Below are 26,640 nucleotides of genomic sequence, written 5' to 3'. Positions count from 1 at the left end.
ATTAAATAATTGTTGCCCGATCGAGAGTTTATTGGGCTAATGGAGTGCCTACCCTCGAGTAGGACCTCAGTTCGTCCCTGTAGGTTCCTGTAAATGTCGGTCGGGAAGACTCCTGCAGTGGAGACGCGCACATACGAGGCCGGCCCCTTAAATTTACCATAAAGTTCCTCTGGTGGAAACGGGCCTCTTATGACTTCACTAAAAATTAGCTCCTCGCAGCTGACAATTACTACAATGACAATTACAGACAATTTCTGTTCGGCTTTGACTGAAAACACTGTTATCAGTGTATGTTTAATCCCAGGGTCCCTGTATGGGGTAATGAGAGCTTCTCAAAGAATGAATTTCACTGTTTGCATTGACCATTCAGAGTTTATTATCTCAGTATCGTGAATTGTGACACAGCAACTGTTTTCCTGATGGGTTTACTTTAATTTCATTGTTGATGATTCGGACAACAAGATGTCAACTAGTATTGATACTAACATGTCGTATCCAGATACAATACTAAATTGTCATGATATCGATACATGGTGGTGCAGTGTCAAGCAGCGCAGCCTACTCGGCAGACAGCAGAGCTCACACTGTGACTTGGCTTGCTAAGTATGGCCAGTGCGGCGGCAGGAGGGCTAAACCAACCAGTCTTGATGGACAAGAAAAAGCAAAATGCCTTGTTGTTTTTTTATTAGCCATTAGTCGGCTACCGCGGTTAGCTTTATGCTCAGTGAATGTTTTTTTTTAGCCATTATCCAGGCTCATGGTTGGCTTCATGCTCAGGGAATGTGTACCTGGGAATGTGTCAGGGAATGTGTACCTGTGTATTGCTGCTTCGAGTTGTGCCTCAGAGCGTGTATTTAGTACATCAGGGCTCATTTTCAACCCAAGAAGGGCAAGACTCACAGAGGACCACATTGACATGCTTGTCTATATTGCAAAACTTCCAAATTCCAACAGCAAAGAAAATGTGTCAAAAGTGAAAATTCATAGAATAAAGTGCACATTGATTGCACTTTTCAATTTTAAGCTTTAAAAAAAATGTGTAGCTGAGTGCAACATTTCATGTTCATTAATACTGATTGTTTATTTGTGCAGTTTAACACCTCAAAATATTGTTGATTATTATTTACTTGTATAGTTAATTAAACCACCTCAATTTTTTTCTTATTTATGTTTCCTATGTGTGTATTTACCTCAGACAACCCAAAAAGTTGTCAATGTGGCCATGTATGAGGTTTTTTTTTTATTTGCGGTATTTATATAATGAAAATGTGATTGTCTTGTTTTTTAATGTATTTATTTTCATTTTCTGATTATTAATAATTTTATTTAATTCATTACGTATTTGCTGATATGGTAATAAATATTTTTTTCAATCATTTTTAAAGTATTAGTTTTTTTTATCTCTGCCGTATCGAAAATGGTATTGGTATCAATATCCAGTTTGAAATTTTAGTATTGTGACAACCCTAATGCCAACGAATCTTTGAGTAGCACTCATGTATAAACCTTGTTAGAATTGTTTTTATTGCATCATTGTTTTCAAGTTCGGCTTGCTTAGCGAGAGGCAACGTAAGATGACTGACGGTGGCTTCACTTCTCGCTACAGCAAGTAAGTGGGATTGTTACTCCATTCATATATAACTCCATGTAAAGGGTGTACGCAATAGGCCGACAAATGGCCTGAGCTTTTTGCCTGATTGGTTCGGCGCACGAGAAAGATGGGCGCTCGCTCCCTAGTAGGTAAACGAGCACCATCGGTGCTAGCTAGCTGGCTAGCTAGCTCGCTAGCAGGTAAGCGAGCACCATGGGAGCTAGCTAACTAGCACCTTAGGCTAAGGCCAAACTGTGGCAAGATTTTTACTTTCTGGACCTGGATTTGCCACCTCTGTGTGCATGCATGTGTTGTACAAGCTCAAATTGTCTTCTTAGAAGAACACGAAACACATCATCCTCACAATGCATTTACACTAAATGTTGGATCAAAGCCCGACACAAATCGTAATGGACAAACTGTGTACGGTTATGTCTTCCATCTGGGGTATCAAATTCAAAGTGTGATTTTGGGAGTGTTACTGAATAAAGATGTAAGAAAAAAAATCTCTTTAGTTGAGACAACATCCACTCTGTGCTTCAGACAATTCTTCTGAAAGTTAAGGCACAGAAAAAAAGTAGAAAAGGAGGCTTGTGGCAAGGGCAGGGAAAGAGTGTGTCGGTGTGTGTGTGTGTGTGTGTGGGGGGGGGGGGTGTATGTGTGTGTGTGGGGGGTGTGTGTGTGTGTGTGTGGGGGGGGGGTGAGTGTGGGGGTGTGTGTGTGTGTGCGTGCACGGGGGGTGCGTGTGTGTGTGTGTGACAATGTGTGCTAATTTTCGCTAATGGGCTTGCTTTGGGGACTTGCCGATTTAATGGTAATTAGATTTTGCTTTTGGTTGGCTCAGCCACCGCCTGTCAACATCTCAAGACACAGCAGTAGTCTTTGGAGTGACATCGCCTGAGAGGCCTTTTTCAGCAGTCAGAGCTTTAAACAGGGCTCCCGGCACAAAAAGCAAGCCACGAAGAGACACAAGACACTAATAAAAACAGAGTAAGCTGGGAGGGAAAAATATAAATGAAAGGAATAATGACACCATATAATAGTAATTGTGGTTGAAACGCTTGCTTTTTTAACATACATAATTAAATATATTTTATTTTGCTGGTATTATATATGCAAATACAATTTAAATCTGCAATATGTTAGTTGAATATCTCAAATATATCAGATTATATTAACAGAACTAATCAATCATTACTTTGCTTTCATACCATTTTAAATTAAGGTGTTTGCAATCCATGCCTATCAAAAGCCGTACTGTACATGAAAGTGTCCCTATTTCAAGAGATGCGAAGTCAGCAGAACAGAAAATACAGTAAGTTTCAGGCCAGGAAGGTAGTCACAGTACCCAGATGTGGTTAAATATGTTGATAAGTGTTGTTGTTCTTGGGGAAAGCATCAGAATTGAGCAGGGATGAATTCATGGATGATTTAATCTTCATTGGACATTATTCTCTGCTTCGGTGTCTTGAGTTGTGTACCGTATATACAGTATTCTATTCTTGACGCCCCCACACAGCCCTCTCTCGCTAGCCCGTCACATGTACACTGCAGAGATCAGCCCCGTGGCAACTTCACGGTTGCCGCGGGGCTGATCTCCGTGGTGTACATGTGATTAACGGAGCGGAACATGTCAACGGCAGATCAGAATGTATTACGTTACATGTAAACAGGTGACCATAGATCTCCAATTGGAATAATTTCAATCAGAATGACAAAAAAAGTCTCCATGTAAACGTAGTCATGTATGTGTGCTGTTCTTATTCATGCAGGGCTTTACGAATAAGGCAATGTTGTTGAGGTGTTTTGAAGTTTACATTGATGATAGCTTTTTCTCATAGTAAGCTAACTCCAGGCATTGCCAAGATTGAGTACCTTTTTATTGGCACTTACCTGTTCAAAAATATGGACTCAATAGTTGAGTATTCTGAATGGCAGTGTTAATAACAACTATCCACACAAAAATAGCTTGGGGTGAAATATGTCGTAACCACAACATTCAAATTTAATTTAGATCACTCTCAGTGGTCTCTTGTACACTAAATTGCTGTCCTGTTATATCTTAGTGAGGTACTTTAAAAGTATTTCAGAAGCACCAGGCTTGGCCGCTTTCCATTCGATTTCCCCTGTGGGTCATCCATCGACCTGGGGACATGGCGAGCCAGTGCGCCCAAGCTTAAGGTGATTAACGCAAGAAAGATGGCTGCACTTTGCAGCATAAATCCAAAGGTGTTTCATGTGGAACACGGTGCTTGTCTAGCAGTGAAGAATGGAGAAAGACTCAAACGAATCCAGTGGTGAAAACCTCTCAAGTCACAAATAACGGAGGAGAGAAGAATACTTTCAAGAACACAAAACAGTAGCTAATCCATGATGGGATGCTCCTCCATAGAATGAGTCGCCGTGGCAGCTTGAGTGGAAACCTGCGAACCCTACGGTGACATTAGAGAACACCCTCTGTTGAACATCTGGAGCAGGAGGCAAACACCTGAAGCAGTCTGCTTGGAAAATGTTTAAATCAAAATGTACTCACAAGTTCCTTGGTATGTGACTATTAATTTTCACTCAATTATTTTCCTTACTCAATTATTTGAAAGGATTACTTCTTACTTACATGGGAACAAGTAGCCCAACGGCTGTTTGTCATTTTCTCGATAGTGCGCATGTGTAAAAACACTCACCCAACTCCCTGTTTTTTACGCAGTTAAGTTAGCGTCAATAAACAAACCGTTGAGCTGCATTGACGCTGGTGTCATTATACAACTTTACATGTTTCGCAAGCTTCTTAAAGTATAGTTCTTCTTAAGTAAACTGAAGTTACTAGTCCAGCAGAAACTTAGCGACCAAAGCATCCGTCTTCAGACCTCTCTGCTGCTTTGGCGCATGCCATCGCTGAAAAGACTCACCCAAAATGACTTTTGTTTGGCTTTGCTCTATCAGTCCTTGTATCCTCCATTCAGCAACCTCAAAAACAATCTTTCTCTTACGGCTCGGTAGTCCTGTATCCTACTCTGCCATTGTTGGTTTACTTTGAACACACACGCGACGAGCTAGCTACAGTAGGAAGAAGCTACGCCGCAAGCTACGTACTCGTGTCACATTTACAAGAAGTTTGATTGACAAGCCAGGAGCCAATCAATAACAAAGCACCTTTGTTATTGATTGGCTAGAATCTAACATTCCCCGCCACGTCCACAGTTTATGAATAATTATATATATACACAGTACAAGCCAAAAGTTTGGACACACCTTCTCATTCAATACATTTGCTTTATTTCACGACTGTGTACATTGTAGATTCTCACTAAAGTCATCAAAATTAAGACAACTATGACAGCTAACGAACACATGTGGAGCTATGTACTTAAAAAAAGATTAAAATAATAGAATAAATACACAAATAAATAGCCACCCTTTTCTCTGATTACTTTTTTGTACATTCTTGGTATTCTCTCAATGAGCTTCAAAAGGTATTTACCTGAAAGAGTTTCCCAACAGTCTTTAAGGAGTTTCCAGAGGTAAGAATGCCAAAAGTATGCAAAATAAAAAGTAACCAGAGCAAAGGATGGCTATTTTGAAGAATCTATAATATAAAACATGTTTTCAGTTATTTCATTTTTTTAAATCAATCAATCAATTCATACATAGTTTTGATGCCTTGTTGAGCCGCAATTTGTAATAACGGTGCATTTTGTAATAAACGTCCAAAATGTAATAACTTTTTCATTTCATTTTGTAATAAGGCCGCATTTTGTAATAAACTGCCGCATTTTGTAATAAACTGCCCCAACGCATTTTGTAATAAACTGCCCCAACGCATTTTGTAATAAATTTTGCCGCATTATGTAATAAGTTATTACATTTTGAGAAGATTATTACAAAATGCACTTGCAACTTTTTTATTCTCTAGAAAATGTAATAACATGGTGCATTACGTAATAACAATTCTAAATTATTGTTTATTTGTTTGTTAATCTTATTTTATTTTAAAGTATTTGTAAAAGTTAGGCCTATTATTAGTATCACTGTATTAGCCTAGTAGCAGTACTTAGCAATTACTATCAGTACACTATTCAAAGGTTGCATTAGCAGAGAATATTCTGTAAATTCCAGATTTTTTTTATTGGATACCAAAACCACATCAAGAATAGTTATAAACATCCAACAAACCTTATAATGCTTCTTATAATACAGAACAAAACTGTGGGTATCAAAATTGAATCCATTCGTAAACATTAACATATGCACATACAAAATAGAAACGCTGATGAATAGGTAAAGAACAGCTTTATTTATGCATTTATAGAACCTTTCAACAAAAATAAATGCAACCAACACATGCAGGCTTGTGGCCAATTTAAAATAATAATGAACCAATGTAAGTGTCTTCTGCTTGTTGAGAGAGCTGCTGTGACCAGCAAATTTCTCCACTAAGATTAATTTTAAACAAATATGAAATTGCCTCAAAGGCTAAACAAACAACAACATTTCTATTTCCAAAATATATCCGTAATTTCAAATTGTCCATGTCTAATATGTCTAATTACCAGCCAAGCCATAAACCACTTGGAATGTTTCCCAAACAGCTCCTTGAGTTTTAATGCCACACCACCAAAGCGCCCTGCTGCTTTGTACAACCTGTGTACACTAATTGTGTGCTTTCCAAAGACGTCCAACCCAAGGCTTCGGCTTAATGTTTCCCTTAGATAGATTGATGGATGGAATCGATCTGCAAGTCTTTAAAATGTTTAGACACTCTGTTAAATGTCCCAAGCATTGACATGTCATCCTCATTTTTGTGTTTGTCGGAGGGTCTTTGGGTCCCTAAAACTCACTTTGTATTTTGAGAGCTTTAGATTTTTTTTCACAATTGTACCACGCCTTACGTGATACTTTTTGGAGACTCGATGGGCACCATCCCTCATTCTGACCAAAACAGCGTCCTTAACATTGTAGTGTTGTGATAGGTTTTGTTTGAATGCACGCTTGATCATTAGTTTAGCACAGTGCTTAGAGGCCTTCCGTGCCATTCTTCTCACCCTTTTTCGTTAAGTATCAAATTTTTCTCGATGTCTCAAGGATGGTAAAGTTGAATGTTGATTCCTCACAGACTCCTTACGAACAGCAGATGGAGAACCGCATAAAGGATGCCTTATGCTGTTGCTTTTTCTTCCATAGTATACTTCAAATGGAGACCTCCAGCCTAAAACTTCTTTAAGATCCTCATTGAGAACTATTGACTATACAGGTAGGTGCTTGACCCAGTTAACTCCATTCCGTTGAAATTTCACCAGATCATACATGATCTTCTTTCTTAGCCACCTATGTGTCCTCTCAACCTTTCCTTGGATTTGTGGATGATATGCTGAACTTTTAATTATTTTCACTTGCAGAGATGTCATTAGAATTTTCACTGCCCCTTTCAACTCAGTCCCTTTGTCATGTTGTAACACTTTGGGTGGTCCATGTTCACGATAAATCTTGTTAAGGTGTTTGGCAATTTCAACACTACTTTTCCTTTTCAATGGTTTCAGCCACATGTAACGACTGAACACATCTATCACTGTAAGAATGTAACGGTATAAAGCCTGACCATAACTAATTTTCATTTTTCCCATGTCCAATAGGTCAATTTGGTGTCGATCTTGCACTTCTTTGGCTTGAATGGTCATCAAAGGGGGCTTATTCAGAAACTTTGCATTTTGAAGTTGGTACCACTCAGTTCTGTTCAAGATTTCCTGCACCTTTCTTTCACTTATGCCAATATGATGCATTCTCAGTCGTTTGCTCAACTTTCTTGCTCCAGAACCCTTAGTATCATCTAGACCCTTTTTAACAACACAATCAACATTAGATTGTAGCATGACTGGCTTGCCGGCACACAGCAGTGTCTGCCCATCCTCACTGAGAGAATAGACCCCTTGATTTCTCCAGAGACGCACCAAGGCATTTTGTTGAATTCTATGACATTGTACATTTCCTCGGTCATTGCTTGCTTTTGTCCATGGCCTACAGTGAGCCCCAGCAGGGTGCAGGTCAGGGTTATAATTAGCAGACCTACAAGGGTGACAAAAGAGGAAAAATGTTTAACTCCCAAAACTAAACTGCATTTTGTGCCTTTTTTTTGTCCGCGGGCGGGCCGGTGCAAGTAGACAGGTTAATGCAGTGAGCATAACTTGGACAATGCAGGTTTAAATTCAGTCATATAATTTATTTTCAAAGGCAAAACATCTACATAACTTTAGATCAACTGCAACATGTCTTTATACTTCCATATATTCAATTACACAGATAATATTTGACACCGTTTTTTCATACCTGGCATCATGTTGAACTCTGTTGGCTGTCTCAATTAAGCATGCAAGCAGTGCATGATCCTTGTAGAACTGATGCAGCAGCCAATCAGATTACAGCCCGCCCTCCCTGGCTGAGTGACAGACCATGTAGAGCTTTGAATTTGGCCTATATAATTCCAAACATGTTCTGTCATACATAGATTTATTGGACTACATAGCTCTAAGGGAAATTGCATAAAAAATAAAAAATAAAGTCACTCTTGTATAAATTCATTGTTTAACAAACAACAATAATAGGTATTATTACATAATGCACCATGTTGTTACATTTCCTAAAAAATAAAAAAGTTGCAAGTGCATTTTGTAATAATCTTCTCAAAATGTAATAACTTAATACATAATGCGGCAAAATTTATTACAAAATGCGTTGGGGCAGTTTATTACAAAATGCGGCTTTATTACAAAATGTAATGAAAAAGTTATTACATTTTGGACGTTTATTACAAAATGCACCGTTATTACAAAATGCGGCTCAACATGCCTTCAGTGAGAATAAAACAAATGCATTGAATAAGAAAGTATATATATATATATATATATATAATGTTTAAGTCAATCAGACAACTTAATTTGTGGTCAAATCCTCTCTAATACCTTAAACAGTGCTCTTGCTTAAATACAATTTTTGTCTAGTTACCCACTTCTGCACCACACCCGCTACTCTTCTTGTCCTACTCTCCCCATGCCTTGTAAGAGCAGTACTACAAAGTCACACGTGAGAAGTACAATGCAGGCAAAAAGAAGCTTGAGACGAGCCGTGTTAAATGGTATTTTTAGAGTTTGCTGCAGGCCGTAAGGAACAGCAGTTTAAGGAAAGCATGGGAAAGCACTTAAGTCCAGTATTCTGTGATTGGCTGGCAACCAGTTCAGGGTGTACCCCGCGCCTACTGCCCGAAGCCAGCTGGGATAGGCTCCAGCAACCCCCGCGACCCTTGTGAGGTCAAGCGGTACAGAAAATGGATGGATGGATAATTAGAATTGTATTTACCAGCTGTTGAAGACACTATACTTTCAACATTCAATTTCATGAAAATAAAATATTGGAGTAGTTATTGATGAAAAATTATGTTGGGAGTCACACATAGATAATGTCAAAAGGAAAATGTCAAAAATCATAGGGATACTCTCCAAAACTAAGGATGTCCTGAATGAGAAATCATTACGTATACCCCATTATACTGTTCATTATTATTACCATATCTGACCTATTGTGTGGAAATCTGGGGAAATACATATAAAATAAATGCTGACCCTTTTTTTGCAAAACTGCAAAAGAGCCATAAGAATTATTAATCAATCAAAATATACAGAACCAACAAAATCACGATTGCTTAAAATAAATACAATGACATTTTATGACTTAGTTGTGTTTAAAATAGCACAAATAATGTACAAAGCACACAACAATCTACTCATCCACAGTACTCAGAAATTGTTTGAAATTAGAGAGTCCTTATGGCATAAGGGGTACAAGTGTCTACAAAAAAATCAAAACAAGGACAAATATTAACGTCTTTGGCGCCCCTCCGTAAACGTTATTTAATGTTTTTGGCAGTAAAAGAGTTAAGCAAAGGTGTGTTTCTGTAAAATATGTTAGTTTGTGGAATGATTTTGGAACTGACCAGAAAAGATCTGAGTCACTTGCTGAGTTAAAGAAAAAAAATCAAAAGCCAAGTTAAAAAAAATTACTTAAATCAGACATGAGCTGGTAAAATTGCAGAAATATTGTTGGTGTTTTTTTTTTATAGATGTATCAGTATGAGTGTACTGAAAATTGTATTTGTGAGTATGAGGATATGATTCATAAATGTATTGTGGTGTATGCCTATACAGTAAATTATGTAGAGTAATTTTTACTCTATTAGAGTGGGGTTAAATAGACTCAGTTTTAGAATAATATTTACACTTAGAAGAGAGTAAAACAAAGAGTTAAAAAAGTTTAAAAAATAAATAAAAGTCACTGAAGGGTTGAAGAACAAACTCACGACCTTCAGCTTGGGAGGCAGGCAATCTACTCCCTGAGCCATGCAGCTCCTGCTGTGTGTTAATATCTCGCTCGAGTCAGCTGGAATCTTCCTAACTCTAGAGTGGGACCAAATAGTTGAATGTAGAGACCAAAACATTGTTTTTGGTCTCCTCTTGAGGTCGTGAGTTTGTTGCTCAACCATTGAGTGACTTTTATTTATTTTTTATTTGTAATTTTTTATTTGACTCTCTTCCAAGTGTAAATATTAGTCCTACTCTAAATAAGAGTCAAATTTACTCTAATAGAGTCAAATTTACTCCACAGAACCTACTGTGTACAAATGTGCATTTGTTGTCATGTATACATAGAGCTGCCAAATGTTAAGGATTGCCTATATTATGTGACAAAAGTCACTGAATGCCAACCCTTTATGGCCGTAACGCTGATTGTTCCGGATATTTTAAAAAGTCCAGCATCCAACATTATCACCAATATGGCATATACATATACATTGCCATAACCAGAATCCAACATTGTGTCTGTGCTAAAAATCTATTCCAGTCTATCAACAATGTTATTTGTTTGTTTGGATTAAATAATTAATTTTTAGTTTGAATTTTGATTAATGTGATTTATTAGAATAAATAAATAAATCAAAACAGAATTCTAATTCATCCATAGATACAGATAATTTTGACGATGGTGCACTGAAATGTCAAATGTTTTGATTCAGGCTGCATCTGTGTGCACCATTGCAGGGTTGAAGCGATAAATACATTAAAAGAAATATTGAAACCATAATTTAACAATTGTGGTGCTGTGCAATTGAACTGTATGCATTATTATTTTTATCCTATAGCATAATACGCTGCAATAACTATCCCATGTTCTACACAAAAATATACATAAAACAAAAAAGGAAATTCATACAAATTGTTATGAAAGTGAAGTTCTGTAGGCTGGCAGCTCTGTATTCACCACAAAATAACATGTTAAAAAAGTGTACATGGCTGCTCTCATTACTGTATTTTTTTAATACTGTAATCTTAAAATTCCAAAAACATGTATTTTATCAAACTCTCCGAGGTGACTTTCAGACAGTTTTGTAGCCACATGGCTTTCCTTCCAAATAATTCCACACACACACACACACACACACACACACACACACTCCACTGCATTACATATTAAGTGGGTCCTTTTTCTCGACGACAAAGCGCTAAGTTTGTCATTGTGTAGTTTTGCCATCATCTTTTTCTGCTGGCTGAGCTTCAAGTACTGTATGTGTCATGCTGAATCCAGCATGAGAGTTTAACAGCGAGTCATAGAAGGTCAAAGGAAGATAATTCAGGTGTGGGAGCATAACCAATCAATGAATCACAGTTGCCCTTTGGGCTATGTTGGGGATTTATTTATGTATTTATTTTTCCCAGTTTATGACACATTTCTCTTCCTTCTTTTTTAATTTGTACCTGTTTATAATTGTCAAAATTTATTAGGAAACAAATATGTGTTACGATTTAAAATAACTTTTGTTTATGAATGTTTTTTTTCTTCCTATTTTTTTTTTTACCAATATTTTGAAGTGTATTTTAATTAGTTTGACAAGTCCTGATACAAACTGATTTAAAATAACTTTTTTTTTTTAATAAATATTTGTTCTTCCTATTTGTTAGCAATATTTTGAAGTTTAATTAGTTGGACAGATACAGGTTGAAACCACAGAGCCCCAATTGTCTTTATCTCCCATGAGGCTAGCTAGAAAATTGGAAAAACACATACACATAATATGAAGAAAACATCAACAACAAGAAAGGGGGCATAGCTAGACAGTTATAAAACTGAGAAGAGGATATGTCAGTGTAGATTAAGAAAGAAGCAACACATTATTGTTTAAACCGTCTCTCACTGGACCCAAGACAAATTGGGCTATGCACTTGTGTTGTTGACCCAAAGTCCCATTCTCCCTCCATGGAGGAAGCCAGTATCTCCCAAGCATTAAAGTGGAAAAAGCAACACCACTGCACAAGAATTTAATGAGAGCTGCACAGTTCTCTTCTACATGTGTGACACAATACTTCTTGACAGGCACTGATCCCCCCCCCCCACCCCCCATCCTAAGGACATGATATCCACAGCTGAAATAAGACCAGAGTCACTATGTGCTGTGTTACATGTTACAAACCAAAAAATGTATAAATAAGTTTTTTTTAATACTTTGTCCTTCACTCCCAAAAATATATTTATAAGTTTTTTGTTTTTTTTTTAGAAAAAGTTTTTTTAATGTTAAAACATACAAAAAGCTTTGATGGAGCTTCTGACATGAAGAGGTTGCTTAAAGCAATGGTAGTTATTACAAATAACGGCCAGCAGGTGGCAGCAGAGTATAAGAGATCAGCCAGGGCCATGTTGTAACAAGCTATTTTTCCCAGTGTTTTCAACAGGTTTGTGAATAATGATTAAATTGAGCTATAATCTAATGCTAATTGCTGCTAAACAGAAACAGATACAAATATATATATTTTTCCTGATGAAAGAAGAGACTTCAGCCTTAGAACAGAATATTCTGTGGACCTTGCAATATCAGTCAAAATCCAGTTAAACAGCCGGGAGTGAAGTAAATATTGCTCATATCTCAAAATGCAGCTCAGAAAGACACATTTGGTCATTTAAAATATAGCAAACGTTAAATAAAAAGTTGTGTTTGTTGTCACGATTCTTCTTTCCAGTAAACTTTAGATTATTATTTTTTCTATTTTAAAATATGTGTTTTCAAAGTCAGTCAACATCACAGTGAAATGAGAGCAGAATATTTTAAAAGGTCCAAATCTCCTTAACACACCCTTTGATGCTGACTTTATGCGTAATCAAGGATCTTTAATAATTATTAATTGTAATAGTTCCTAAATTATTTTCCTGCAAAATAAAGCATGTCAGTGACGACCAGTTTTGTTTTAAGAAAAAATAAAGAAAAAAGGTGAAAGGTACAGAAAGAAGAATTAATGTTAATTTTATCCGTCATTTTTAAATTTAGTCTCAGTTTTAGTCCAGTTTCAATCACGCTTGCTAGTCAACCTCATCCCGATTTTATTTAGTCAATATTTAGTTTACTATAAATCTAGCATTTTAGTCTTTATTTTAGTCCAAGAAAACATCATATTATTTGTCTAGTTTTAGTCAACAAAAACTGTCAAGGTTTTGGTCTAATTTTAGTCAGCTCAATCCTTTTAACCGCTGTATATTTTTGTCAGAAGATTATGTTGAACATTTGCGATCTAAAACTATTTCACATAAAACATTTTCTCATCTTTTTGATGAAAAACAACTTCACGCACAATTAGAGTATATCAACAAGTGGCTACTATGGCTCCATGTCACGAGCTAGTCAGTTAGCCAGCATTAGTTTGCAGTTGGATTAACATTATTGTTGAAACGTTATAGCCTTTGGATTAATGTTACTACATTATAACTATAATTTTATTTTTTTTACCTTTCACCATGAATCCAACTCTTGTCTGTCTCATGTGTTTGTGCATGTTGCACTCGCTAGCTGCAGATTTGAAAGGGGGTGTTCATAAACTAAAATGTCTATAGATTTTAGTCCAGTTTTTATTATTAAGGGAAGTACATTTTTGTTTTGCCTTCATTAGTCGACGAAAATGCATACTGATTTAGTCCCAGTTATTGTTATTGTTATTAATGAGTGTTTTAGTCTAGTCTAGTTTTAGTCCGGCAAAAAATGTGTTGACGAAATTATTTTTATTTAGTTTTAATTGACGAAATTAACACTAGTCAGAATGATGATGAAAGTTAAAGCGATTGAAAAATATCTATGAGTTGAGTTAAGGAAATAAGGCAGTGAAGCAAAAGATGGGTAAAATGTGACTATGGTCGAAAGGGCACAACAAATATCGTAGCAAGGTGGTAACATTGCTTTTATCTTTCAGAGGGCGAACGTAGCTGCCTCCACCCCTGTCAGCTGGAATGACTGATGGGAGGCGAGTGAAGTGCATTCCCCCATTCAAGATGAAAAAGCGTTCTGGGAAATGGCAGGAACACCCATCTACACCTTTCACTGGTGTATTGGAGAGCTGTCACAGCTCAAGAGTGAATGGCCCCTATCAAGTCTGACAAATGAACAGAAAGTATCTGAAAGTCCTGACAAGGCACCCCTGGCCAAAAAAATACCACCTGGCAGACTTCAGCTGCCTCACTGTCAGGGATACGCCGTCAATTTGAATCTTAGCGACGCTAAAACAACCTGACGGTGTCACTAGTTTCAATCTAGAGGGCAGGGATAGACCAAATGCACTCTTTCACACCATGTCTATTTGTTTCTCTATTCCATCTCGTTCTCTGCTCACCTCCTGGTGTTTGTTTGGTGTCGCCACGACTTAAATTCATCAGTCTGCACGCTGGCCGACAGCTTGTCAGTCTAACCTCCTTTAACACTCTGCAGCCCCAAACGGTCACACAGAAGCATCACGCACAGCAAAATGGAGAAAATGTTTTTAGTTGTGTACTCCTATCCGCTCTTATAATCATCTCATGCTGTCTATACATATTTGCTCCTTGTTTTTTTTATTTTCGTGTCTCTGTTGTGTGTTTGGCTGCACGCAAACCCAAGTAGCCGCAGTAACTGGCAGCATTTGTTGTACTGAAAAGACAAAAAACGTAAGATATATGATATTTTTTTACAGTTTAAAAGGATAATGGAACCATGAAACAGAGCAACTGAAGAATACGCTCATAAAAACTGACTACATTTACATGCAGTCAGCATTTGGGTTTAAGGTTTAAAATTCAGAAACATTCAGTATAACCCGCTTACATGTGTGAGCGGAAAGAATTATTCCTGTATATGACGTATCCCAATCTAGACACAACACTACTACAGTCAATAAAATGCATTATACAATGTTCACTCGTTTATCGCTGGGGTTACATAAAATACCCACAATAGGTGAAATCCGTGAAGCTATCAGCTTTATTTTTTTTACTGCTGTAAAACCCACACTTTTCTCAGATAGGCATTAACATTTTCTCATATTTCTTTTTTGTTTAAAAACTCTCTATGCTCAAACCTTCATATACCACATATGTGAGTGTGTGTATATAAACACTGTAACAATTTTGTCGTAGTGATAGAAAATAATGTGAAAACGCCATGGACAAATCTATGTATTCTAGCTAGGCTCGGATAGCAAGTGGCAACGCAACGTACGATGGCTGCCGCATGTACAAGTAATTCCTGTACTCAAAAGACCAAGGTCATGTTCAAATGCCTACCCTTGTCCACAGGTGTCAAAGGCTGGTCCTCAATGATCAGGATCATTATCAGGCTCCTGCAGAGCTTGCTGATGATCTTAAATATGAATCAGCTGTGTTGAACGTTGGAAACCTCTAAAACATGCAGGACTCAGGCCCTCAATGACCGGACTTCAACACCACTGCTCTAATCCCTATACGCTATATCAGGGTTCACCAATTCCAGTCCTCGGGGTCTGGGGTCCTGCAGGTTTTAGATGTTTCTGCCGACCAACACACCTGATACTAAAGATCAGGATTGTTATCAAGCATGCTGATGAGCTGATTAGCTAAACCAGATGGTGCTAGTTGGTGGAAACATCTAAAACCTGCAGGACTCCGGACCTCGAGGACTGGAATTGGTGAACCCTGCGCTATATAGTCCTGTGCTCTCAGGGTTGGGGAATCCAGGTTCAGAAAGTAAAAACCCTGAAACAATTTGTCTTTAGCCACAGGTGCTTCTACTCAACAGGTGGAGACTAGCTCATTTACCTGCCAGTTGAGTAGAAGCACCTGTGGCTAAAGCCAATCTGTGGCAACTCAACCCATGAGTGATTTATACGTGTGTATATATATATATATATATATATATTAGAATATTAGGTTTTTTAGAGTATTATACTCTCTTCCAAGTGTAAAGTTTACTCTGGAGGCGAGGGTTCGAATCTCACCTTCGACTGGTTGCAGTTCAGATTTTCTTTTTTTCATCTATCATTCATCTACAATTGATAATTTGTTTGTGGCACTATTTTTCTCAGTCGTAAGATCCCCAGCTTTAGGGTTATACAACATTAAAAACCCACTAAATCGCCATTAATTTTCAATGACACATTCACTGGCAATCAGCAAGACAAACTTCAATACTATTTCACAACACTTCAATGAAGACAAGTCAACTGTGACGCAGTGGGTAGTGCTGCGGAGCTTTGACCTGTAAACAGGAGGAGAGGTTCCTACCTTAGACTGGTTAAACTCCAACTTTTCTTTTCTTTTCACTTATAATTCAACTGCAATTAATAATTTGTCATTTTCACGTAATTTATCTTTCAATTTACTTCATAAGCATTCCACAAGCATTCCATTTGCATTCACTTTAATTAGCGTTCAGCATTCCCATGCAATTTCTCCATAAATTGCACTTTGTCTAGTTTTCAAACCTATTTATCTTGACTTTGTCTGTGCAACAAACAATACAACATCATTTCCTGCTAGAATCCACTGAAAAATTGGAAAGTGTGTTTTTTTTCTTCTTTTTCCAATTATCTTGTTGTCAATTCCCTACTCCAAGAAATTGCCTCATTATGAAAGGCTACCAAAAACAGCATCCAACAAGGGTTACTGTCTGCCGACGCTCCTATAACGGCCACATTGTCTGTAGACACAAACAAGACATGGTATCTTTTAATCAATCTATTAAGGAAAGCTGGGGTGGCAATGACAGGCCCTAAGCTCACTGATAAAGTGACCCTTGTGCAGACGTGCAAGAATTTTCCTGGCCACAGCGGAGCGCAGATAATAGCCCAGTGAGCACTGAGATGATGATGATGATAATGTTGGCAACCGAGGACCATGAAGCATATCCAATCTCTTCCCTAAATGTCAGCCCCCGCCCACCTCTTCGCCTCTCGTATTGGAACAAAAAGGCTCCGAAAGAAGCTTGGTGACACAGATCCCTGCTTAGAATGGTTAACCAACACACTTGTCTCATATGTGGCTGGGTTTTAAAGAGGTGGATGTGCCGCACATGAATTCAGATACAGGCTCACTGCACTAAGATGGAGGACGAATGTTAACTCATTCAAAGCCAAAAATTTATAAATACGTTGTTTTAAATACTTTATCCTGCACTCCCAAAAATATATTTATTAGGGGAGAGAATTTTTGACTGTTTCACGCATCGATTCGATTCCGATTTTTGGGTCTGCGATTTGATTCAGAATGTTTTTTTATTCCAAATGATTTGATTGACAATTAATACAGCTATTCAGACAAAACGCTTTAGCAATTTATACAGAGAAGCATCTTAAAATAACTCATTGGCATATGCTCTTCCTATGTTGCAAAAAATAACCTTTATTGGAACAACTTACTTGTGACCTACTGATTGTGTTCTACTCTCTAATGTGGCTACAACTTAGCAGCGTATCAGAACGTGTGGAACCACACTGCCCCTAAATGGCCAAATCGTGTACAACGTGAACAGTGCTCCCAATAAAGGCACACACAAACAAGGGCAAGACAGTATAAAATACTTTAAATATATTCTGGGACATTAAAAATATAATTATTTTTTTTTGGGGGGGTAGCGCATACAGAATACTTTGAAACAGCTTCTGTCAATGAACAGGTGTTTAGAGCAATGGTAGTTATTTAAAAAAAAACGGCCAGCAAGTGGCAGCAGAGTATAAGAGATCAGCCAGGGTCATGTTGCATCAAGCTCTTTTCCCCAGTGTTTTCAACTTTAAAACTTAGCTATATTCTAATGCTAATACAAATATACAAATGTACTTTTTTTCCTGATTAAAGAGGGACTCTAATCTTTCTTTTGGTGGGTTCCATGTTTTTATATCAATAGAACAAAATATTCTGTGGACCCTTGCAAAATCAGTCAAAATCCAAAATCCAGTAAAACAGCCGGGAACAAAGGGGGTTGCTTCAGTGAAAATTAATGGGAGTGAATGAGTTAAAAAAGGAACAAAAAGAGATGGAGATAGATGAAGAGAGAGGGATTTGCATGTTGGCCAGCAGATTCGCTAGCTGAGGCACTTGGGAGATTACAATGACTGTTCTGTTTTTTTCTCCCGAGCCAGGAGCGACAGGGCCCATTCATTTGTCACATCAGAAAGTAACAGATTGAAGGCCAAAAATCTCTTTCTTCCCGTTTCTTCTGTCTTCTTCCTTTTCTTTCCCCATCTCTTGAGTGTTTTGTTAACCCAGGGCTGAAGAGCAGTGCAATGACAGGGGTGTGACGCCTCAATGCTGACACGGCATGCTGCCGACAGAAGAGGAAAAGTGATGTCCTGTGTCAGCTAGCAGACGCCTGTGGTAGTGTTCAGCACTTTTCATCCCCAAAACAACAGATGTTCGCGTGGCTATAAAGCGTCCATTGTGTAGATGACCAGAGGCATGTTGGCTGCAGTCAGGTTGCTTGTACAGACTGCGCCCCACAAAGTCCTGTAGTTCTCGTTGGCTGCATCATTAGTATGTTGTTTTGCAGTGGAGTATGACATTATTGAGGTGGACTACAGCATAAATAATGTACTCGGCTCATAGAAAGCTCTGACAATAAAACGCTTCACCACATGTCTCCGAACACTGCATGCTGGAGCCAGGGTCACGATTGTGGGTGTCCCACAAGTCTGCTTCATTATTCAACGGGTAGAAAAATTCTACATGGTAATAATGAGAAATCGCAGACTTTCACATCGTTCATAAACCATACACACATCTCTGTAATATCTAAACACTGAAGCATAGTTTGATATTTGGCTTTCCAATTATATAACACAAATGTTTGACAGCATACTCTGCCAAACAGTATCAGTGGTGACTGGTGTGGAAATATGGATATTATTCAAAGTGAATTTAATTTGTGCATTTGCTAAGATTCACTCAGCCTGACGTCTTGCTTCATCGGACTTCTGTCTGTGCCTGCATTCAGAGCATCATGGTGCAGTGTGAGGTACCACATACACCTAACTTGCGGTACAAACACACTTCATCACTGATCACAACCCTATAACACCTACTGAAATGTGCTGTTAATTTTATCAGACATTTTTTAATTTAGTCTCAGTTTTAGTCCAGTTTCTTTTTCTCTTTTTCTTCTTCTGAGAGTAGAGTTTCAGTCAAGTTTCAATCACGCTTGTTAGTTTTTATCATAGTTAGTCAACCTCATCCCATTTTTATTTAGTCAGCTTTTAGTCGACTATAAGTCTAGCATTTTAGTCTTTATTTTAGTCCAAGAAAACATAATTGTATTTGTCTAGTTTTAGTCAACAAAAACTGTCAATGTTTTAGCCCAGTTTTAGTCAGGACAATCATTTTACCCCTGTATATTTTTTGTCAGCAGATAATGTTGAACATTTACAACATTTACAACAGTAAAACAATTTCACATAACATTTTCTCTCACCTTTTTGATGAGAAACAACTTGACACACAATTACAGTATATCAACAAGTAGCTACTATGGCACCATGCTATGAGCTAGTAAATTAGCCAGCATTATTTAGCGGTCAGATTAACATTATTGTTGGAATGTTATAGTCGTTGGATTAGTGTTACGTTATAACTTTTTTTCCCCTAACCTTTCACTGTGAATGCACCTCCTGTCCTGTCTGTGCCATGTGTTTGTGCATGTTGCACTAGCTAGCTGCAGATTTGAAAGGGGGTCTGTCACTTTGTGTCACATAACAGTGTCACAGTGACAGATTAGCAGAGACCGGATTTCACAAAATAAAATAATTGTTGTCTCGTCTTTGTTCATGAACTAAAATGTCTATAGATTTTAGTCCAGTTTTTACTAAGTGGAGTGAAATTCATCTCGTCTTCATTATTATCACCGATGAAAATGCATACTGATTTAGTCCCATTATTGTTTATTAATGAGGGTTTTAGCCAAGTCTAGTCTAGTCTAGTTTTAGTCCGGTGAAAAATGTGTGTTAACGAAATTATTTTTGTTTAGTTTTCATTGACAAAATTAACACTAGTGAAATGTTACATTTGATGTACACTTTTGTAAAAAAAAAAAAAAGGGAACTTTTTAACACTCCAATAAAACCAAGAGTGATGGAAGAAAAATATTGAATTGAAATCTTAAAACATGCAATTTAAAAAACAATGTTGGAATTTTCTTTTTATTGCGTCCTGTATGACATCCTCCTGTACGAAATCTCCTGTTGAAATCCCTCATTGATGGCTTAACATCTCTGCTGGAATTCCATCATTGTTTGATTGTAAATGACATGTTTTAAGGTTTCAATTACTATGAATAAAATATGTTTCCTTCCATCACTCTTGGTTTTATTGGATTGTTTAAAAGTTCCTGTTTTTTTGTGTCACCCTGTATTTTGTAGATATAGTATTTAAAACATGGTAGGTGTAGGGCTAGGTCATTTTCTGCCACTGTACTGTATAGTGGCTTTCAACAATATCAAGTAGAGTAAGATGACATTTATTCTTTAATTGAATAGTTGTTATTAATGAGCAGCCAGTGGACAGGTTTGACCTGGAAAAATGGGGAACCTGATGGTTTTCTAAACAAAGGACATAGCGAAACCTCTGCTTACAAAAAATACAGTACATGGCACACTTGTGTAAAAAAAAAAAAAAAAAGATTACTGTGTTTATATTTGGCCTCTAACATAACTCATAGATTCCTTGATAGAAGAATTGATACTCCATAAAGAATAAAACTTAAGCATTACACTCAATCTTCTACAGCATGGCGTCGTGGTCTCCCAAACCACAGGTTGTGGGTTTGATTCCCTGCCCCTTGTAACCATGTTGAAGGGTCCTTGAGCATGATACTGAATTCCAACAGTGAAGCACTTTGAGTGCCTCAATGAATGGAAAAGCACTAGTGCCTTAATGATATAGATTCCACATTGTTGTCACAGTTTAATGTGTGCACGAACTCACTTAAAAAAGTGTTAGGTTAGGTTTGGGTTCAATAAACACGATAACTTTCAAAGACAATTCAGACTATTTTTAATTTATATTTACAATTATTGAATTTGATTTAAAAAAAAAAATGTATATCCCATCCTTACTGATGTCAATGTTTGTGTAAGACAAAGTGATTATAACACGCTACTTTCATTAGTAAACTAAACTATTTAACCAGTTACTACCGCTGCAAAATTGTATTTGAAATTTGATGTTTGTGGAGTTTTTATCATATCCTTGATAGAAGATTTGATACTCCATAAAGAATCAATATCAGATTGAATTGAAGTGAACCGAATCGTGAAAGATCGAAATCGAATTGAACTGAACTCTTGTGAATCGAAATCGAATCGATTGAGGAAATTAAACTGTAAAAACCAACTTGTAAGATTTACTTTTAAAAAATCTCGCAAGTATTTGCACTTACTCCAATTAAGTAAATTCTAATGCACAATATCAAGTATACAACACTCACCAGAATTAAGTAACATTTACATGCAAGATAAAGATTACATGTGGGAAAATATTAAGTAACTCTTACTAAATGCAATTATAAAGTTTCTTATGGTAATGTTGTAAGATTTAGTTATTGTAATTAGGTCATAGCCATTGACTATATAGTAAATCTTAATAATATGAAATGATTACCAATATGAAACAAATAATTAATTGTATTAAGTTTTTCTATTTGACTCTACTTAATTATACTGAACTCTTAACCCAATACATCTTAGTACTTGTTACTAAATTTGTTGAAATGAATACGAACCATACACACTCACAATCACACCTAGGGACCATTTAGTCACTTCAATTAACCTATCATGCGTGTTTTTCGGAATGTGGGAGGAAACCGACGAAGCATGGGGAGAACATGAAAACTCCACCCAGCAAGACCGAAGCCCGGACTCAATCTCACGTCCTCTGCACTGGGAGGTGGACGTGACAACCAGTCATCCACCGTGCCGCCTCTAATAAACCAATGACAGATAATGTTAAAGAAAGCCCTTTTGTTTAGTTCTGACAACAACAAAAAACAGACACTTTGCAATAGAGACTCAAATTTAAAAAAAATAAAATAAAAACAACTTACTATTTAGGATCTATTCATTATAAATTAACCAAATTGCAGAAAAAAATGGCAACTCCAACTTTCAGTCTTTGTTGAAAACAATTTTAATTGAAAAAAAAATGAACTCATTAACTGAGTAAATCTTAATTATTAACTCAATTTAAAAATGACCTCAACATTTGCTATAAAAAATATATTACACGAAAAAACCTAGTAGCACATTAAAATATACCTAATGTTTTTAAGTTATGTGAATAACTGGAAAAAAAAAAAGTAAATATAATTAAGAAACTAAGGTAATATTTACAGGCAAAAAAATTATTTTTCAGTGTAGAATCGATACCCAGCCCTACCAGCTACCATTGTTCACACACAGCCAATATCATGACAGCAAGTTGTCAGGCTCAGAGAAGAGCACTGAATGTCAGAGAGAAAGATACACTGTAAAAAACAGACAGAAGGAGAGGACAAGAACATATCAATGTATGTTGTCCGATTTGATTTGTGTATCATCGCTCGCTTCACTGCACATTCATTAAGTCACTAGGAGGAAACAAACATCCATTTTTCATTTTGGTCTGTTTAATTTTATGCAAGGAATTTCACTCTTTTTCTTCTCTTACCTATTTATAACACTTTATAAGTGATCATTTTTAGCACCCTACCATTGGTAACTTTATACATTCATATGGGGCATGAGACTTAATCATTTATGCAAATCTAACAAATAAAAATTATACATAAGAAAAATGTTGAATGAAAAATGCTAAATATAAAATACTACCATAACACAAACAGTTACAGAAGTAAAAACCAGTCATTTAATGTACTCCTTGGTTGCAGGATTCCATCATTTGCCCTTAAAGGCTAAACGCTCACACAGTGTAAAAAGCTCAGTGTTGTGATTTCCCAATTAATGACATCGTTATTATTTATTTACTGTTTTGACTGGACCATCTAAAGACATTTGGCGTTGAAAATACATTAACATAAATGCCAATTGCTAATATTTGAACACACTCATCTTGGTCTCTTTCCAGACTTTGGCTGGATGACGAATGCAGCAACACTACCCCCACGCAAAAAAAAAAAATGCATAAAATGAGCAAGAGCGCTTTGAAACTGTAAACCAATATTGAATGACTAAATAGTAATGATAGGGCTGTGCAATTAATCAAAATTCAATTACAATTTCAATTATTACACTCCACAATAACAAAATCAGCATAATCATAACAAAGATTATTAATACTATTGTTTTATTTTAGTTGTTTACATGTATACATTTGCACCTTTTTTACATTTTAAAATAACTAATTTAATAAATTTTGTTTCATCCAAAAGGAACTTGCATAATTATAGTGTTTCAAAGAATTGTATTTGTCTTAATATTTTTTATTTGTTTTTTATGTTTAAACATTTTCTTGTTTTGTACCAAAAAATTGTCCTACTGCACAGTGCACATGCTGCACTCCAAGTTTTTGCCAACATTAATAAATAAATATAGATATAAATATGTATATGTATATATATATATATATATATATATATATATATATATATATATATATATATATATATATATATATATATATTCAGATTTGTCCAAAAGGAACTTACATAATTATAGTGTTTCTATTTTTTTATTGATCTTAATATTTTTAAATGTGTAAACATTTTCTTGTTTTGTAACAAAAAATTAATGATCGTTTGAATAATTGTAATTTCAATTATTTCCAAAATAATCGTGATTATTATTTTTTCAATAAACGAGTAGCCCTAAGTGACGATGTAGATATATTCAACCAGAAACGTACTCTCTGCTTTAGTGTTGTTGTATGTGTAGACAAAACATACTCCGGGCAAGCTGAAAAGTAGAGTAAAACTATACTGACTAACAGGGCTGTAAAAACATACATCTATAGACTGCTAGAGGGCCCCATCAATTTTAACATGACAGCAAGTCTTAAGGGAAAGATCTGGAGCTGCCAAGGATCCAGAGTGTAATCAAAGGTACATGAATTAGTCAATAATTCACTCTTTGGGTGACTACAGACAGACTTTCCACAGCCCAACAGTTTCGAGTGAAAACATAAATCAAGACTTAACAAGCCTCAGATAATGTGTTATCATAAGTAAAGTGCTACATTTTCAATGGTTCACTTTGTACGCACCAGCTAATTTCTGCTGTATATCAGAGACAATTCAAATGACATTCAATACTTCAACGTCACACTACATCAACAAACTTAAGCATTACACTCAATCTTCTACAGCATGGTGTCGTGGTCTCCCAAACCACAGGTTGTGGGTTTGATTCTCTGCCCCTTGTGACCATGTTGAAGTGTCCTTGAGCATGATACTGAATTCCAACAGTGAAGCACTTTGAGTGCCTCAATGAATGGAAAAGCACTATACAAATGGGAAAACCATTAACTATTAAATGTTAAAAATTATTTGGTTTGATAATCAATTTAAGTGATCGATTCAGTGTAATTAGTGAGTCATGTTGTATGTTCTGTTGGATTATATTTTGTGCAATTCAGGGTGCCTGAAGTTGAACATAACCGCATCTTGATGCCAATAGTTTCGAACTGCAATGAAGGCTTGGCCATTGTATGTAATGTAGATAATGTATAAACGTACATACATCCACCAGTAAAATGTAAATGTGAAAAAACAAACAAAGAGAATAATGTTTGATTACATAATAAAGGTGGATTTAATAACGTGGAAAAGTGGGCAGCACCCCTTTGCATTGCAAATATTTTGCAAAACGTTTCACAATATGGCTTACAACTGAAAGAAAAAAAAAATACCAATAACTTTAGCCAGTGGCGTAGCAACATTCTTTCGGGGTCCCAAGCAAGAAGGGATTGGGTGCCCTGGCAGCCATTCGTAGTATAGATAAAACTGCACATCTGCATCTTCAATAAACAATCACTATTAATTGCTTCATTCAAGTGACTTGTTTTGTTTTAGTTTGTTTAACTTTAGCAAGAATCCTTCTAAGTGAGTCGGAAAACAGGAAAATAGCATTACTAATCGCACGGTCATGTAAAAGCCTTACTATATACATGGTCGTTTAAAAAAATGTAAATAAAAGCTTTACTGTAAATGGCCGTTTTAACTTACTAAACATCGTTTAAAAAAACACCTTACTATGCATGGTCATTTACGACAACAACAAAAATCAGCCTTACTCCTTCCTCATGGTCCTTTAAAAAATAAAAGACACCTTAGTCGTCTAAAAAAAATAAAACAAAAAAAATAAAAAGACATGCCTTACATGGTAATTTTAGATCTTTTTTTATATATATATAAAAGCTTTACTACAATTCAGGATCATTTACAAAAAAATAAAAAATAATCAGCCTTACTATACATGAATTGTTTTTTTGTTTTTAAGAACTAATTGAGATAACGGCTTTTTGTAAAAGGACCGCCATCTGACTGTATCGCCCTATAAAAGTGACTGGATTAATAACTCCTCTTGAGATAATTTCATTCATTTGTAAAAAAAAAAAAAAAAAAAAATGTGTTTCTTCTCAATTCGCTCCAAAAACCAAAACTAAACACTATTCAGGAAATTAGAAGATGACGAATCATGAACGAGTTTTACCCTGAATTGACAAGAAGGCTTTCAAACAAGTCACACAGTTGCGTGCCAGCGGTGCACGTCCCGGCTTCCTTTCGAGCAGTCCCAGTACATAATAAAGCACGAAGAAGGAAATTGCAATATGTCCAACACCGAAACTCAGAGCCAGGCAATAGTACTTGGACGACTTTCATCACTTCAAACTGCTTTTCTCCACAACAATGCTTTAACGCTCTATTATTAAAAATGTAAAATTTAAATTAAAACGCAAGCAACGAACAAAGCCCATGTTGACATTCAAGGGAATGAAACTTACCGGGATGGCACTCCGCCCAAAATAAAACGAATGAAGGTACGACCCAAGAGAAAATCCAGCAGCAGTAGTAACACGTTTTCAGTAACCTCCACATTGTAAACTGGTGCACGTCCACATGCAAAAAAAAAAATACAATAAAAATAAGCCACAAGTGTTGAGTTTTCCCCCTTCGGGCTTTGAAATCGGCGACACCGCCGCTGCGTAAAAAGCAGCGCCTGAAGACGCAGCTCTGGAGTCCTAACCGAGCAGATGTGACGGGCAGAAAAAATGATGCTAGATATCCAGGTGAAAGTCTTCGCGTCCCAGCATCACCCCGATATTCTTAAACATGAGCACACCAGTCAGCGAGAGCGTGGTTTTGGATCATTTGATACATGCACCAGAGGAGAATGCCGTAGCGTTCCACTTAGCGATAAGAAAGATTATTCGGTTGTCAGGCAAAGCTCGCCGTGCAGTCACAGAGAAGAAAGTAGCTCCTGCTTGTTGGGGATGAAGCGCGACGAGGTGCCCGTTTCTCCATCCGTCCAGGAAGTCGCGTGTAAACCCAAGTATGACAGAGACTTTAAAACAGTCTTGAGGGGAGGGAGAGAGTATTGAGGGGGGGTTACGGAGAGACAGGAATGAAGCCGGGCAGTTCTGCTGGATCCTAGCGCCGGCAGCAGAGACGCACACGCGCGCACACGGGGCATTTATAGAGCCCCAGGAAATTGTAACATTGTTTAATTAATTGCATATACGTATACCTGTTCGGTAAAGACACATTT

At 36.7% G+C, this 26,640-nt stretch overlaps 1 protein-coding gene across 2 annotated transcripts in view; it reads right to left on the bottom strand.

Annotated features, from left to right (window-relative positions):
* LOC147166742 (receptor-type tyrosine-protein phosphatase gamma-like) overlaps nt 1-26,412 on the bottom strand; it is a 385,386-nt gene extending 358,974 nt beyond the window's left edge. For both annotated transcript variants that reach the window (XM_086086609.1, XM_086086610.1), the window contains exon 1: nt 25,877-26,412. In XM_086086609.1, the coding sequence (XP_085942735.1) occupies nt 25,877-25,970 (94 nt within the window). In that variant the 5' untranslated portion in view covers nt 25,971-26,412. The remainder of the gene's footprint in view (nt 1-25,876) is intronic.
* Between the last annotated feature and the right edge of the window lie 228 nt (nt 26,413-26,640).

Source organism: Leptonotus elevatus, chromosome 10, assembly GCF_054856555.1.
Source record: "Leptonotus elevatus isolate MCC_2025b chromosome 10, RoL_Lele_1.0, whole genome shotgun sequence".
Classification (NCBI taxonomy): Eukaryota; Metazoa; Chordata; class Actinopteri; order Syngnathiformes; family Syngnathidae; genus Leptonotus; species Leptonotus elevatus.
The sequence above is the reverse complement of the archived record's forward strand: the minus strand, read 5'-3'. Positions and strand labels throughout refer to the sequence as shown.